The 15134-nt window shown below is 41.3% G+C and overlaps 1 protein-coding gene across 1 annotated transcript; it reads right to left on the bottom strand.

The window, feature by feature from the left end:
• Window positions 1-214: 214 nt before the first annotated feature.
• sult6b1 (sulfotransferase family, cytosolic, 6b, member 1) lies at window positions 215-11165 on the bottom strand. The gene is made up of 7 exons (XM_070915770.1): window positions 10821-11165; window positions 7158-7270; window positions 4342-4431; window positions 3866-3992; window positions 2512-2606; window positions 2013-2169; window positions 215-1888 (listed from the first exon to the last, which is right to left on the bottom strand). The coding sequence occupies exons 1-7, from the start codon at window positions 11014-11016 to the stop codon at window positions 1761-1763; spliced, it is 906 nt and encodes a 301-aa protein (XP_070771871.1). The 5' UTR covers window positions 11017-11165; the 3' UTR covers window positions 215-1760.
• Between the last annotated feature and the right edge of the window lie 3969 nt (window positions 11166-15134).

The raw sequence follows: 15134 nt of genomic DNA, 5'->3' as shown, positions 1-15134 counted from the left end.
AAAATCGTACATTTCATTTATCAAAGAAACCAATAAAAAAAGGAAACAATATTTTTGAATCCTGGGGATTTTTTGGAAAGTTTTTATGTATAAGTTACTTATGTAACACCAGCACCACGGCAGTTAACCCTTCACATCAAGCATAAGAAGTCCCATTCACACTGTTTGATTGACAGGAGGTCTCTGGGAACAAGCAACAAAGATGGAGTCAAACAAATGGAAAGAGTTTTATTTTTCATCATGACCATGTACAGTGATGCACTGTGTGTAATATACATACAGAATAAACAGTGATTGTGCATATTCATAATAGCCCATAATCTCATGAAGGTGTTGTTTCACACCCAGAATGAAGTCTGTGAGTAGCTGCCGGTAAACAGATCATTCAGCTGTTCTGTGTCGCAGTCAGGTGTTAAACACCAGTAAATAAAACACATCGGCCATCTGAGACTTTAGCTGCTGCAGGATGTTGCCTTCAGGTTATTAGAAAGCCAAACCCAGAAGGCAAACAAGTGAATTTGATGAACTTCGCTCGGCCTGAATACAAGCCTGTATTGGTTTGGTGCAAACAGCAACCGACTTGGCAGAATGTTAGAACCAATACGAGTGTCTGAAGTTATTAAGTGTGCAGGAAAACACCAACTCAAAATCTTCTCTTCACAAACTTTCATCAGCTAGATTCTCTTCTACCGTGTGTCCTGGTGACAATTTCACAAGTGATTATAAAATGTTTAATTTTGTGTCTTTCCTGATAATAACACTGGGGGGCACCAAAGTTTAAGCCCCACATGTAGAGGACATTCGGGCTTCAAGCCGACTATGTTTTGGGGTCTGTTTCAGCCGATCACACTTCACTGTGATGGTGGTTTCTTGCTTGCTGTCCAGGCTCTGTCCAGCTTCAAGCCCTGTAGTATTTTCTGTCTCTAGAAATTGACAAAGATGGCAGGGGGGCCGCACACACGAACTCCAAACTCCAGAAACCCCTGTTCTCTTGAAACGTTCATTTCTGTTTCTATAGCAGCATCTGAATGCAGGGTTGAATTCATCCCCACAGCAGGTAGATTTCTTCCTTTGCTTTTGGTTTTATTCACTGATATTTGTCTTCCTGGTGCACACAGCCAGACTTGAGGTGAACCCAAATATGGCTGCTCGTAAAGTGATTAAAGGAACAGTTTGACATTTTAGGTTTAGCTTAGCAAAAACACTGGAAACAGGGGCAAACAGCTACCATGTCTGAAAGTAACAAAATCCACCAACCTGCACCTCTTAAGCGCCCTCATTAACATGTTATATCTCATATATGTGCTCCTCTGGGAGCTGTAGTCGTATATTTATTGATCTCCCAAAATGTGAAACTATTCCTTTAATGTTTTCTGTTGCAGAACTTGTACATCAGCAAAAGGAGTTAATAAGACAATAACCCATAATGCACTTCTTCCCTTCTTGCTTCCTCTCTTTCTACATTTCCTTCCTTTATTTCTTTGAGCCAGTCACAAAGGAACTTTTGGCCCTGAACTGAGCCTCCCAGGCGGTGTTTCCTTTCAGATTAGTGCCTCCTCCACCAGTTAAAGGCTTCAGGTTCAAGATGGTTGAGGGCTGAAGTCCAAACTAGGTGAAGAATAATCTGTGCAATGCCAGAGGGGGAGGTCTGTCTGACTCAGCTCAGGGCAGTAAAGTCCCCCCCGGCTCTTCTTCTACATACTTTCCCTTACTCTTTTCCTCCCTTTCCTTCCTCTCTTGCTTCCTTGCTTCCTTGCTTCCTACTGACAGTGCATTTGGTAGTTGAGTTTGGCTCCCAGCCTGGTTCCTGCCAGGTGTTTGTTGAAGGCGTCGTCCATCTCTTGGCTCTGCTCTGGTGTAAAGTGGTTCTTCCAGTCCCCGACCTCGCCTGCTCAGGGACAAAGATATGATGCAGGGTCAGACTTTCCCTTAAATGTCTGAGTAAGTTCAGTAAAAAAACAACCACGACATGTCTTGTTGTGGTGATAAAAGGGTTTCAAAGTCTCTGGCACCTTTTCTGAAGATGACGTTTCCCATAGTGCCGTGCGAGTTGGCGGAGCTCTCCTTCATGGCGCTGAAGGTGCTGCCCTCTGCGATCTGCTGGACCTGAGCCTCCGTCAGGCTGAAGCCAAAGAAGCTGGCGATCTGACGGACGCCCTCACTCAGGTCCTGCCAGACAGGAAACAGAACCAGAGCCGTTACAGACAGACACTTCGACCACAAAGTCAATTTAAAATCAATTTAATCAATTCAAACACTGATGGATGATTTGATCAGCGGACACTCGAAGAAACAGATGAATTTATGACATTAAACACGTGACACATTGACATCATGTGGGTTTTTACTGCACATGCTTTATGGCCAACAGTGTAACATGTAAACTAATTCAAATACTCAACTGGAGCAAGGGATTTTTGAACATGTAAAAAACACATTATTAATCGTATTAATCTTAATTAATACATTTCTTTCTGTCAGACGCAACTAAAACAATCAGTGTTGATCTACCTGTTTTAGCTCTTCATAGGTGACAACCATGATGTTTGGGTTGTCCATCTTCTTCTCCCAGGCTAAAGCATGGTCAAAGTATGACCCCCAGGGAACTACACACACACACACACACACACACACACAATAACAAACAGATTCGGTGATTTCTAAGTCGAAAGACGTCTAATTATAAGTTTTATAAGTTACATTTGGTAGAGAGGTTAAAGTTCTACACCTGTCGTTTCACTGTGGAAATGTGCTCATTGAAATGTTGTTGAAACAACAGTTACATGAAACAGTTACATGAAACTTACCAAAGAACTTTTCCAAAGCCCAGAAGTTTTCCAGTTTTCCCAGTTTGGTGTGGAATATCCACACTGGTCTGCAGTCCTGACCTCAACCCCATCCAACACCTTTGGGACGATCTGGAACGCCGACTGTGAGCCAGACCTGATCACCCAACATCAGTGCTGGACTTCACTCTACTTTAAGTGCATTTTCCACCTAATAATACTTATTTTATTGAAGTAAAACTTTGAATGACAGACATATGGCATTTCCCCTTTTTTTTACTTTACACTATTTGTACTTTTGCTTCATTGAAGGATTTGAAATACTTTTCATTTCTTGCTTGTTTTTGCAGACGTCATGGTATCAGTGATAAACTGCCCTCGTTAAGCATCTTAACTCACATTTTATGAGTGTGTTGGTGTAGTAAACTCATTGAGTAAAGCAGCAGAGGCTCTTTAGCCCCACTTGGATTTAAAAGCATCCAACATTTCCACAGTGACCCTGCTGAGTCGGCTGTACACGCAGTTTATTGGGCCATAAACAGAGCAGAGCTCAGGATCATAAAGTCAAACTGTGAACAGACATGCAAAACAAAAGGAGGTTTTTCTGTGGTGGGGGGAGATATTTACTCACAGCCTATAATCTGCACAGAGGGCGATTAGTTGAAACTCACTCACTTTCTCACAGGTCATTACCTTATATTACACATTTTGTGCTCAATTGAGTTACACAAACCCTGAAATAGCTTGAACTTGACAACATTTTGATTTTGACACACTGATATACTTTGACTTTGACATCCCTTCAAGGATCAGGCTGCCGATATTCTACATTTGTCTTCTTGTCAACAAATCTCTTGAACAGTTGAACTGATTGTAATTGAATGTGTCACACTAAACACACACAGTATTGTGTTTGTATCAAAGCCTGTTATATCTTATTCCTCCAGTCCCCCCCCCCCCCAGCAAGAACAGACATCATCATCAACTGTGGTCCAGTCAGCACTCTCTGCTGAATGCTGCTGTAGATGTCTTTGGCTCGTGATAACGTTGTGATAACCTGAAGTGTGTCTTTTTCTCACCGTCTCCACTCAGGAAGTGGGAGTAGAAGGAGTCCCAGGACGGTCCGGACGGGAGGACCGGGTTGTTGTTGGAGAAATGATAGAAGGACACCAGAGTGTCTTTGGGGTTCCTGAAGATCACCAGCATCTGTACAACACAGAAGAGAAAACAACTTTGATGACCTGGTCTTCGACAGAAAGAGACAGAAAGGATGAGCGCAGAGGGACAGAACAGGAACGATGGAAGGAAGAAGCAACATCATAAACAAGACAGAAATAAAAACAGCAGAGAGAGAGACAGGAAGCAGGTTTTCTAATGGAAATGCTCTGATACCTGAGAAACGACTCTGTAAGTCTTAGATTTGAAATATATTCTGAAGCTGTTTTATTACAAGGATAACATGATGATTCTTTTCTTGTCCCTCTCATCTTATCGTCTCCACTTATTCAAACTCAAAGCAGCTTTATTTCCCATTCGAGACGAAGCTTTGACTTACTTTAGTTTTCTTGGCAAAGAAGGAAGCAGGGATGTTGTCGGGGTGCAGGTGAGTCCCCAGAAACCTCGGAGAGGGAGTCTCATCCATGACCTGAGGGGGGGGGGGTGCAGGACAGGGAAGACACATTACTTTGATGTGCTGCTGTTAGTCATTACATAATGCCACCACAATATCAAACATTAACTGCCAGCGTCCTTTTTTGTCAGTTCCTTCCAAACGACCCAAAAATGACTCATGACTGTTTTGTCATCGATGATAAAGGTTTGGTAAAGTCCAGGAAACTAAAACGACTTGGTTAAGGTTCAGGAAAGAAGAAGCCGCCGCTCACTACAAAGACTCAAAAGTAAACCAGTGAAACGACCTGTGGAAGTTTTACAGGAACCTTGAGACAACTTATCTAAAGGTAGACAGAGTTGTGTCACTAGGAAACCCCCAAATCCAGCAAACAACAAGGACTGTTTGCTCCAGCTGACTGCACAAAGAAAGACACATGACCCCCCCATAAAACCTCAACATGACGTTTTTACACAAACAGGATATAACGTGTTAGAGAGCTTTAAAACATCCTGGTAGCTGGATTTTGTTTCCTTGGGACAGAGCCATGCTAGCTGTTTCCCCCAGTTTACAGTCTTTATGCTAAGCTAAGCTAAGCTAAGTGGTATCAGTCTCACTCATCTCAGCGTGAAAGTGAATATGTGTATTTTCCAAAAGGTCGAACTATTCCTGCTGCAGCTCCTGGTAGGAGTCCCCTGCCTTGTGATTTCTCAGGGTTTTAACATTTCAGACTTCAACGCATGATTAATTAGACTTCAGCAAACTCTTCACACACACACACACACACACACACACACACCGAAGCATGTGTTCCTGATTGAACAGTTGTAACAGACCCAGCAGTGTGTTTCAGATCTGAGCTCCAAGAATCCTTATAAATACAAAGAACATCTGCGTTTCAGTTCAGTGCCATTGTAGCGTTTCTTTTTGTCAAAGGGGATGTGAGAATGTGTTTTCTGATCACACATCTGTCTCTGATTAACGCCATCATCCTGTCTGAGATGCAGAAACTGGCAGAGAACTTTGACTTTTGAGTGTCAACAGATCTACGTCCAAAACATCAGTTTTCTTAATGAGGTCTGGTCTCTGTTTGACGGAAGAGGAGGGAGAGGAAATTAGAGTTTATAACAACTGATTACAACATTCAACACACACTCAAAGTATGAAGTGTACGAATATCAAAGATAAGGAAAGAAGACACGAGACCAAAGCTGCTGTTTCACATGACGGCGCTGAAATGACACCGAAAAGGATTCTGGTGGGGGACAAAGCTGCAGAAATATTACCTTGTTTTATATTATCAGGATGTTAACCCACTTTTAACCAGGCACGGGTATGGCCTGTACCACACCAGAAAACATGTGTGTCCTCCCAAGAAACAAAGCATGGACTTTAACACAGGAGACAGATGTTTGTCTCCTGGTTCCTGCCAACAGTCAACGTAGGTTTCTTTCCTCAGTGTTAACCCAGCTTGTTTTAACCCAAACCATGATCTTTCTCTAACCCTAACCAAGTTGTTCTTGTGCCTAAAACTAACCAAACTGTAACCACAGCAGCGTCAGGTGATGTCGTCCTGTCGATGTGGACGTCAGATCAGAAAACTGTGTCGTTCTGCAGGTAAATCTGGTTTAAACCAGAAAAGGTTTTTTATTTTTTGTCAGTCTGCCTCAGTCAACTAGTTAAACCAGATTTAAACTGCTTTTCAACTGAAACCTGAGGTAAACTGGTTTTCACTTTAAAACCAGAGATAGACCTGTTTGTAAACAGCAGTTTTATAGCTGGTTTTAAACCAGTTTAAACTGGTTTTACACAGAAAACTGCAGGAAACTGTTTTACATTTGTTTCAACCAGAAGTAAGGTAAGAAAATAGAAACATTTACAGATTATAAGGTTTTCTTCTAATCATGGATCAGGTTTGAATGATTTCACACCAGATGAGAAAACGACAAAACTACACAAATTCACCATCACAACAAAAACAAAACACAGAAGCAAGAATAAAACTGACAGCAGAAGAACACTCAGCAGAAACAGGATGTAAAGTATTCAGGAATATAAACCTTTTCAAAAGACTCGGTAGCAGAAACAGGATGAACAGTTTCTGTTTAGGGGGCGACTCTCAGAGGAAATCAATATCTGAAATAACATCTTGTCGTCCTCTAACATGCAGTTTGTCAGATCTTTTTATTCCATTAAGTCTGCAGTTAAGACACAACCACCCACAGAGCACGCCTGCAGTGCTGTCTGCAGTCTCTAAAAGGTCACGGAGGAGAAACATGTCAGAAATCGATCTTCCTCCCTCCTGGGACGTCATTCGTTTCTCAGGGTGATGTGTGTAATAAAATATCTGCACAGCTCCTCAATCGATGCCTTCACTCGCTGATCCGGGTTCACATCCACAGACCGTGAGTGGACCGCAGTGTGTGTGTGTGTGTGTGTGTCACGTTATTCAGATGTAGTAAATGATTTCATTGCTGTTGAATTCTTGAGAAGGAGTTTTTGAATGGCGAGCCCCTGCAACAAATTTCCATAGATGGAGGACATCAAAACATCCAGTTAAAGGAGGCTGAAAGGCGTCGTGGAGCTGCATGACGGTTACTTTCAGTTTACACATCATCATGTGAGAAATGTTGATTTTAAGATACTAATTAGTGAAGCTTTTATCTGCTGCTGCAGTTATCACACACAGCTACGTGTTAGATAACGTTTGATGGTGGTGACTCGACACACACACACACACACACACACACACATCTGAGTACCTTTAAGACGTCTGGTCCAAAAAACTCGATCAGCGGCGGCATCCTGGATTCTGTTTTCATCCCCGTGGCCTCTGCAATGATCTTCCTCACCACCCCGACCATCCAGTTAAAACCTGCACACACACACACACACACACACACACACACGTTGTAGAGTCCAGCATTGTTCAACCACACTCCAGTTTCTACTACTACTCCAGGAACACTAAGGGGAATCCCTGCTGAATGGTGATAATACCTGCGCACTCTGCAGCTGCTGCAGGTGATTTCTTTCATCTGTTTCACTTCTGTCCTTCTCTTCTTTCTGTCTGGCAGCGAGCCGACATGTTACTCACTGTGGGGATAATCCTGTTGCTCTGGCAGATCCTACTGTTGAGTAATGACTCTGGATCACGTTTCAGAGGTGGGGAAACGTCAGGCTGGGTAATTTAAAGGTGTTTACGGACCGGGTTATCACCTGTCAGGCGAAAGGGGAAAAGACTCCAGGTGTTTTTTGTGCTGACTAAAGAGGGAATTTGTGGCATCTTCATTAAAGAGCATCTACCTGCAGGAAGTTTAACTTTTATATATAATTCTCATTCTTAATGTTTCTTTAAACGCTGACAGCAGGAGGACCATTCCACTCTGCAGAGGTTTTTTTTTTGCAGTTTTTGATATTTATTATTCTATCATTTTAATTCTCCAGTACTACATGTGCCATGACAGAAGACATTGTGGAAAATACTTCAACAATCTGTCAGACAATTAAAGTAAAAGACAATTTGTGACTTTACAGCAAAATATCTCAACTTGGGACCCCATGTGGGACAGAGTCGTGAGATATTTCTCAAATATTTTTATATTTAAAGGACTTTTTTTTAAAACAAATTACGAGACAACATGCTTTCTCGCTTCGATTTATCCACACAGACAGTTTTTCTATTTACAATGCAGATGAATGGAATTTGGTTGAAACCTGACATTTAAAAAATATCCTTTTCTGTTATTTGAGTAGACTGACACTTTAAAAATAGGTAAAGCTAAAGGTTTTAAATAGAGCTGTATTATTAATCTGTGTAATCCAATTTGAGCTCCCTTGAAAATGACACCTGGCTACTTCCTGGAGTGACTGAGAATTATTTTGTGATGTAAAAATGGCATCAGGGTTGGAGGGATGAGAGAAAAACAGCTTTAGAGTCATGTAGTGCAACACACACAGACAGCAGTGACAGGGAAATATATCACAGGCCAATGAACAGCAGCAGACCATAAATATGTGAGTGTTAAGGTGAAGGTCGGGCTAATCCTCCTCTATCTCCTCCATATATCACAGAGACGTCAGGAAGCCATTATCTGTGGCGGTCTGCTGTGTATTTAACTGCCTGTAGCACTAAAAGGGGATGTTCAGCCTTTTAAAAGAGCCCCCCATTGGTCAGACTGATGGGGGCCATGTATCGTCACACCCCCGTAGATAAATAGCTCTGCTATCCCCATGCGGGCCCCAGTCCAAACGGGCCACTGTGCCTGGAGGTGTGGGATGGGTGTGTGTGTAATCTAACATTCCTCCAAAGGCGATTAACTCGTCTGTCTCTGTGCCTCCGTCAGGCACCGGCTTTAAAAAAGTAAACACTTTGCCAAAAAGAAAACATGTCACATTCCTTGAACGCACCGCAGTGTCAGCAGGAATGTCACACTTTTCTTCCTGTAACAACCACACTGTGAGCACCGTGTGGTTTTAAGAGAAAGAGATTAAAGGTGGTGTTACACGGAGCTTTAATATATCAATAAATCACCACCACATTCACTCAGGCTTTACTGCAAATGTAGAACCCAGAATTCCTGCAAAGTGGTTGCTGATGCTGACGAGGAGGCAGAATAAATCTTTACTTATTGTGTGTCTGGAGATCTCCAGCACCAACTGACAGCATTTTACTTAATGTTTTTATTCAGCTGCTCAGTTTCATGGTCCAGGTGTGATCCTTTACTCATCACCAGACAAGAAGAATGGACTCTGCCAAAGAACCCTGCATTACATGTTACATGCAAACAGTTTTCAAGTTCCCAGCATGGAAACTACTGTGAGGTTCAAGAAACGGTTTGACATTTTGGGAAATACACTTCGCTTTCTTGCTGAAAAGATCGATACTCCTCTCATGATGTAAAACATGAAGCCACAGCCAGTAGCCAGTTAGCTTAGCTTAGCATAAAGACTGGAAACAGCTAGCTCAGTCCAAAGGTAACACAATCCTCTGAATCACTAATTGACACACTTTATGTCTTTTATTCCGTACAAAAAAAAACAAAGCGCTTGATCAGGAATAATGTGTCGGGCGCAGTGAGTTTACAGAAAACCTAAAATAAAACAAGGAAACATGGAGTACAGATCTGTGACGGGAGGTTAACTCAAGTCTCCCACATGAAAACAAGATAAAACATTCTGCTTCTGTACATAAAGGACACACTACTTCCTGCACTGACAATAAACAAAGTCGCGAGATGGAAACGTCCAATATGAACATAACTACTGGGATGACGTTACATCCCGAAAAGATAAAGTCTGAAAAAGTAAACATAACGTTGTGTAGCATTTTCCTGCTCGTCTCATGACCCCTCATTTTTATCTTGTGACCTCTTGTCAGGGTCCCGACCCTTAGGTTGGGAACCCCTGCACAATCCTGGTGATCGTTTTTCAAATCATTCCTCAGTTTTTAGATCGATTCCTTACGGTTACAGTTTATTTCTTTGGAAATCAGCCGGAAGAGACCTCAAACATTTGCTCACTTTAACTTTTATAATGTTATTAACGTGTACAAACACTGTTTAGTACAAGAAGTGATTCACTGCACTTCTCCATGTTCTCACAGAGTTTACATTGTGGACTCTGGTCATTTACCATGTGATCATAACATTCTCCAGCCGCTGAATCTCAAATCTCAGGTGTCTGTGTGTCTTTGAATAAACCAACAAGGAGGAGTTTTCAAAATGGCCCCCGCTTACAAGAGCATTGCCACAAAACAAATATGTAACTTTGAAAAAATAGAGTTTCAAGTCAATTTTTAGTTTGATTTTTATAAAAACAAACTGAAACCAATGGCTGTTTTAAACTTTGGATGGAGCCAGGCTAGCGGTTTCCCCCTGCTTCCAGTCTTTATGCTAAGCTAAGCTAACCACACCCTGACTCCAGTTCTGTACTGAACACACAGACATGAGATTAATATCCATCTGAACATCTCGCACTAACTTATTCCCCAAAACGTTGAACTTTTGTCTAAGACTCAAATATTTTACAATTTAAATCATGTCCGTTTTACTTTTAGTTTATTTAAATGATCCCTTTTGTGAGTAACGAATAATTCAGTCGTTCACTTGACAAATCAGTTGTTCGGCTCTTTACATTTGCAGCCTGTCGTGGTGAGTTGATGTTGATTTCAAAGTTGATTTAGATTTTTTTGTTTTTGTTCTGACAGGCACGTAATGAGGAGACGATCAGTGTTACAATCATTAACATTACAAGCCACCAACGGCCAAAGGTCAGAGGTCACGACAGATGGACCAAATGTTCCCGTGACCTTTTAAAAACTTTATTAATCATTTATACAAATGTCAGTTCATGTGATGGTTGTAACTCTGGCTGAGCAGCTTCTGCTCATTAAGAAATGCTGTAATTGGATCATAATTACTCACCACATTTGGGATAAGCCACCAGCATGATGTCATCCTCTCTGGCCTTGAGGTTCTCCAGAGCCTTTAAATGACCCTCGGGGCACATGAGCCGGGGGTACAACACCCCGTTGTATCTGTACAACTTCTCCTCGTCCCTGATTTCCTTTGCCATCTGCATCTTGGACTGCACATTGGCGACGAAGGCGTTACTGTTCATTCTGACTCCGCACAGTGTAGCTGCAAGATCAGAAACTCTGGCTTCTTTTCAGTCAAAGCCGATAATTCAACAGCTTTAAAAGAAAACACACAAAGTGAACAGGGTGTAGCCGGAAAGAGAGAAGCTGCTTTCTGTGTAGCTGAGTGTCCATCCACTGCTGCCCTGCAAGTGAGCGAGCAGCACTGAGAACAGTGAGAGAGAGAGAGAGAGAGAGAGAGAGGATGTGTGTGTGTAGTAGTAGTAGTAAAAGGAGGAGGCATCAGGCACCGCCTCCTTTTATTACACACACACACACACACGCAGGAATGTGTGTGTGTGTGTGTGTGTGTGTGTGTGGAGGTGTGACTGATGGGAGATGCCTGCACAATGTTCACCAGATGGGAGGTACATGCTGACAGACTGGCTGCAGACCCCCAGTCTCTCTGTCACACACACACACACACACACACTTCATTTCAGCTGCAAAAGAGCAAATTACATCCACCAAAGACCGGCTATGATAATCATTATGTTTCTGACTTCCCTCTAGTTTCTTTGTGCAGCTAAGGATCTCATTCAGAGGCTCATTGGACTTTGCTGTCATTTACAGCAGCGGTTGCCAAACAGCCCCCAAACCTCTAAGAAGACGAGGGAGAATCCCCCACAAAAACTTCAAATATAAGGGAAGAAAGGTGAGAAACCTCGAGAGAGGAAATCTTAAAGCGTGATCCCACTTCCTGAAACAATTGGCGGTGTAATAGAAACCTTACAAAAATGAACAGAAAGTTGATCCTCAGATTCTTCAGCGTGTGTTCCCGTTGTGCCCTTTTATGCTTGACGACAAGGTTTACCCTCCTCCTCACAACTTTGAATGGTGATTTACTGTTGCAGTTCTTGCAAGAAACAGGTTATGAAAGGAATTGTCAAAATTGAAGCAACAGAGGCCGAGATGTCCTGATCTTTAGTCAAGCACGCTGGACTCCACACTGTTAGTTTACAAAAACTTGTCTGATATTTCCTTCATTCTCTTGCACATGTGTTTCATTTTAGTGGAGCATTATTAAGTCAGCACTGGTGCAGACATGCTGTCAGAGGGTTTTATAGTCTATGTCTACTCCACTCTAACTGGTTTCAGTCCCTCACATGGAGGCGCGGTGGATAGGACAAGGGCCGAAAGTAATATTAACGGAACATGTTGGCATTATTTTATCATTTTATTATCATCAACAATGGATTTATCCTGCAGTTTTGTGTTTTGTGTTAAGATTGTTTGGTGGACAATAGAGTTATGTGGCACAGATTCAATGCTCTACTTGTCAGTAGAATAAGGTCTTTTAATAGTTTTAGTAGAAATGAATATATTAAACAAGCTGTATCCTTTAACTCTGTGACAGTGGCTTTACGTCCTTATTGTTTTTGGCCCTGCTATATGTGTAAAAATAATAATAGTTTCAAAATCAATAAATCTTTCCTTCAAATGTTTTTCTTTTTCTTTTCTTCTGACCTAATTAAAAGTTAATATGTTGAAAAGTATTTAAGTGGTAGACCATCTGTGTGCATTTGATGAAGGTTAAATGAGGCTGAATGACCTTACAGCATCGTTATTACACCAAATAAAGAGATATTTCATGTTTTATATGTTATATGGCCAATACATGAACATATATATCTATTGTTTGTCATTCACAGACAAAGAAACTTCCAGTATTTTATAAAGAGGTTGAACTCCATATTAAACGACATACAGTCAACACCCACTAACAAATATAAAGTGTATGAAAATCTGTCGTATTTAAGCAGGTTTTACAGCTGAGAAGTAATGCATCATCTTCTGAAACGTGTCATCAGTTTATAAGCAATTCTCATAAAATTAGTATAAAGTTGCTGAAAAAATGTTCAGAATGTTTTTTGAAAGGGGCCTGGGGGTCTGCAGCCAGAAAACAGAACTTCAAAGGAGAGTTAAAGAGTTTCAGTTGAGAGTGGGAGCTCAGAGAGCTCTTGTGGTTCTGCAACTGGAAGTAATTATTGAGTGTATTACTGTGTGAAAGTAACCTCCATCATTTCTGACCGGATCTACTGACACACCACAATGAGCTGCATTCATTCATTTCTCTGTTTACAGCCTGAACAGTGCAGGTTTACACATCATTATCTAACTAACCTGTACAGTGAGAGTCCTTGATGGAGCCACATGTTGTTAGCTGCTCTTTTCTTCCACACATGTACGATGAGCTGTACAGTAACTATCAGCAGTATTACTGGAAATGCTCATACTGCACAGGAGCGTTTATGTAAGAGTTAACAAATGTGGCAGGAAGCAGATCCAGAGGCCGCTCAGGCTGCAATCCAGACGGAGAAAATATATTTACTGTTACACTACAGTCTGCACCACTTCCTGCACAAAACAAAAAAACCTGTCTGTCACTCTTTTCTCTCTTTCTCACCCTCCCTTCCCCACTCTCTTTCCTTCATCCTGACTCTCTCTCTCTCTCTCCCTCTCTCTCTCTCTCTCTCTGTATGCATTTCAGTGTCGGTCACCCACAGGGCCCCGCTCGGCTCTCGCGGCGCCTCTCGGGGCCTCACAGAGTCACTTGACAAACAGTTGCACACAAAAATCTCCATTCACCGCCATACAAATGAGCAACCACATATTCTACACACACACACACACACACACACCAAAATGTGCATGAACACACACACAAAATGACATCAAAGAGTCTGTCACCACACACACACACACACACACATGCAGTTCTATGGGGCCCCAGACATAATACACACATTTCCACGCTTGAATCTGTCACGCTTCCTCTTCTTTCTCTTGTACTTTAGATGAATGATTTTTGAAACCCCGCTGACTCAGCCTGCTGACCGTCTCAACAGTCACAAAGCTCTCTGCACATTTAAACATTTAACTGCTTCGGCTGTAAAACAGTTCAATTTCAGTTGTAATATCTTGTGAACATGAACATGAACCCGTCCTACACCTGACTGGATGAACACACCACGTGTGTGTTTGCTTATTTCAAGAGTGGAGCTGCAACTAATGAATATTTTCATTATTGATTTATCTGCCGCTTATTATCTCAATTAGTTGTTTGATCTATAAAATGTAAACAAAAATAGTGAAAAATGTCCATCACAAGTCCCCAGAGCCGGAAGTGACGTCTTCAAATGACAAATCAATTACCAAAACTTTAATTAATCGACTAATTGTTTCAGCTGCATCTGCGAGATGTGTTGATGTCTTTTCTTAAACACCTACCTTTGCTTAGAATGTGTTACAGCCATTTTTCATCTTTAATTGTTTTTTTCTCTTACCTTTCATCTAGTTAGTTTCAATTTGAGTCTATTTTATAATGTTATTTACATTCAAATGCATGTTTTAGTTTTTCTGTGTGAATGCATTAGTTTCCAACTGTTTAACTGTTCTTTTTTTCCCTGTCTTATTGGTGTGATTATTATCACCCATAAATAACTTCAAACTGCACTAACCTGTATACAAGTTTGGATTTCATCTGGAATGAGCTGAAAACTCACCAAGCAGGTCTCAAACTTTACTCTCATCACCCAAAGCCATAGAAGTACATTTTAAGATTATGAATGAAATGTACTGTGTCCTTACAATGAATTCCTAAACTAAGCTATTAGCTCATGTATTACCTTACATAGCTATGTTACTTTGGATTGTCATTTATGTGTTTAGTGAAAATTATTTTGAATGTGCTAAACATTTGGTTTTTCAGTTTATTTTGCAAATTTTAAATTTTCAAATGAACTTGTATTGCACTGTGTCTCCGACACTTATGGAAACAGTACGGTACGTATTTAAAACTTTGCTAACCTCAGTTTTATCTTTTCTGATTTTGATGTAAAATGTCACAGTTTTGTAATAATCTTGCCAATAGTTGTTTTATTTTTGTCATTTCTAACATTGAATCTATTTTTTTCCTGGCGGAAGAGGTCTTCCACAGACGGGACTTTGGCTCTGAATCGTAGAAAAACACACGATCTCTATAACAGGTGGACAGTCTCGATGCCCGTTGGATTCACTCAATGGTGATTTACAGATCTGTGGACTGACGCATGCGCATCGCCTCCAACTGGAACAGGCTCATGGGTACAGGAAGTCCAAA

This window comes from Enoplosus armatus, chromosome 12 (assembly GCF_043641665.1).
Source record: "Enoplosus armatus isolate fEnoArm2 chromosome 12, fEnoArm2.hap1, whole genome shotgun sequence".
NCBI classification, from domain to species: Eukaryota; Metazoa; Chordata; class Actinopteri; order Centrarchiformes; family Enoplosidae; genus Enoplosus; species Enoplosus armatus.
This window is presented reverse-complemented; position numbering and strand designations above follow the sequence as displayed.

Bases quoted from the DNA above. Each gene is read 5' to 3' on its own strand.
- sult6b1 (XM_070915770.1), bottom strand. From the start codon at position 11,016: ATGAACAGTAACGCCTTCGTCGCCAATGTGCAGTCCAAGATGCAGATG. The intron at 4,432-7,157 runs GTACTCAGATGT...CCCCCCCCTCAG, and splicing joins TTGGACCAGACGTCTTAAAG to GTCATGGATGAGACTCCCTC. The intron at 2,170-2,511 runs GTAGATCAACAC...CCTGTCTGGCAG, and splicing joins CCTATGAAGAGCTAAAACAG to GACCTGAGTGAGGGCGTCCG.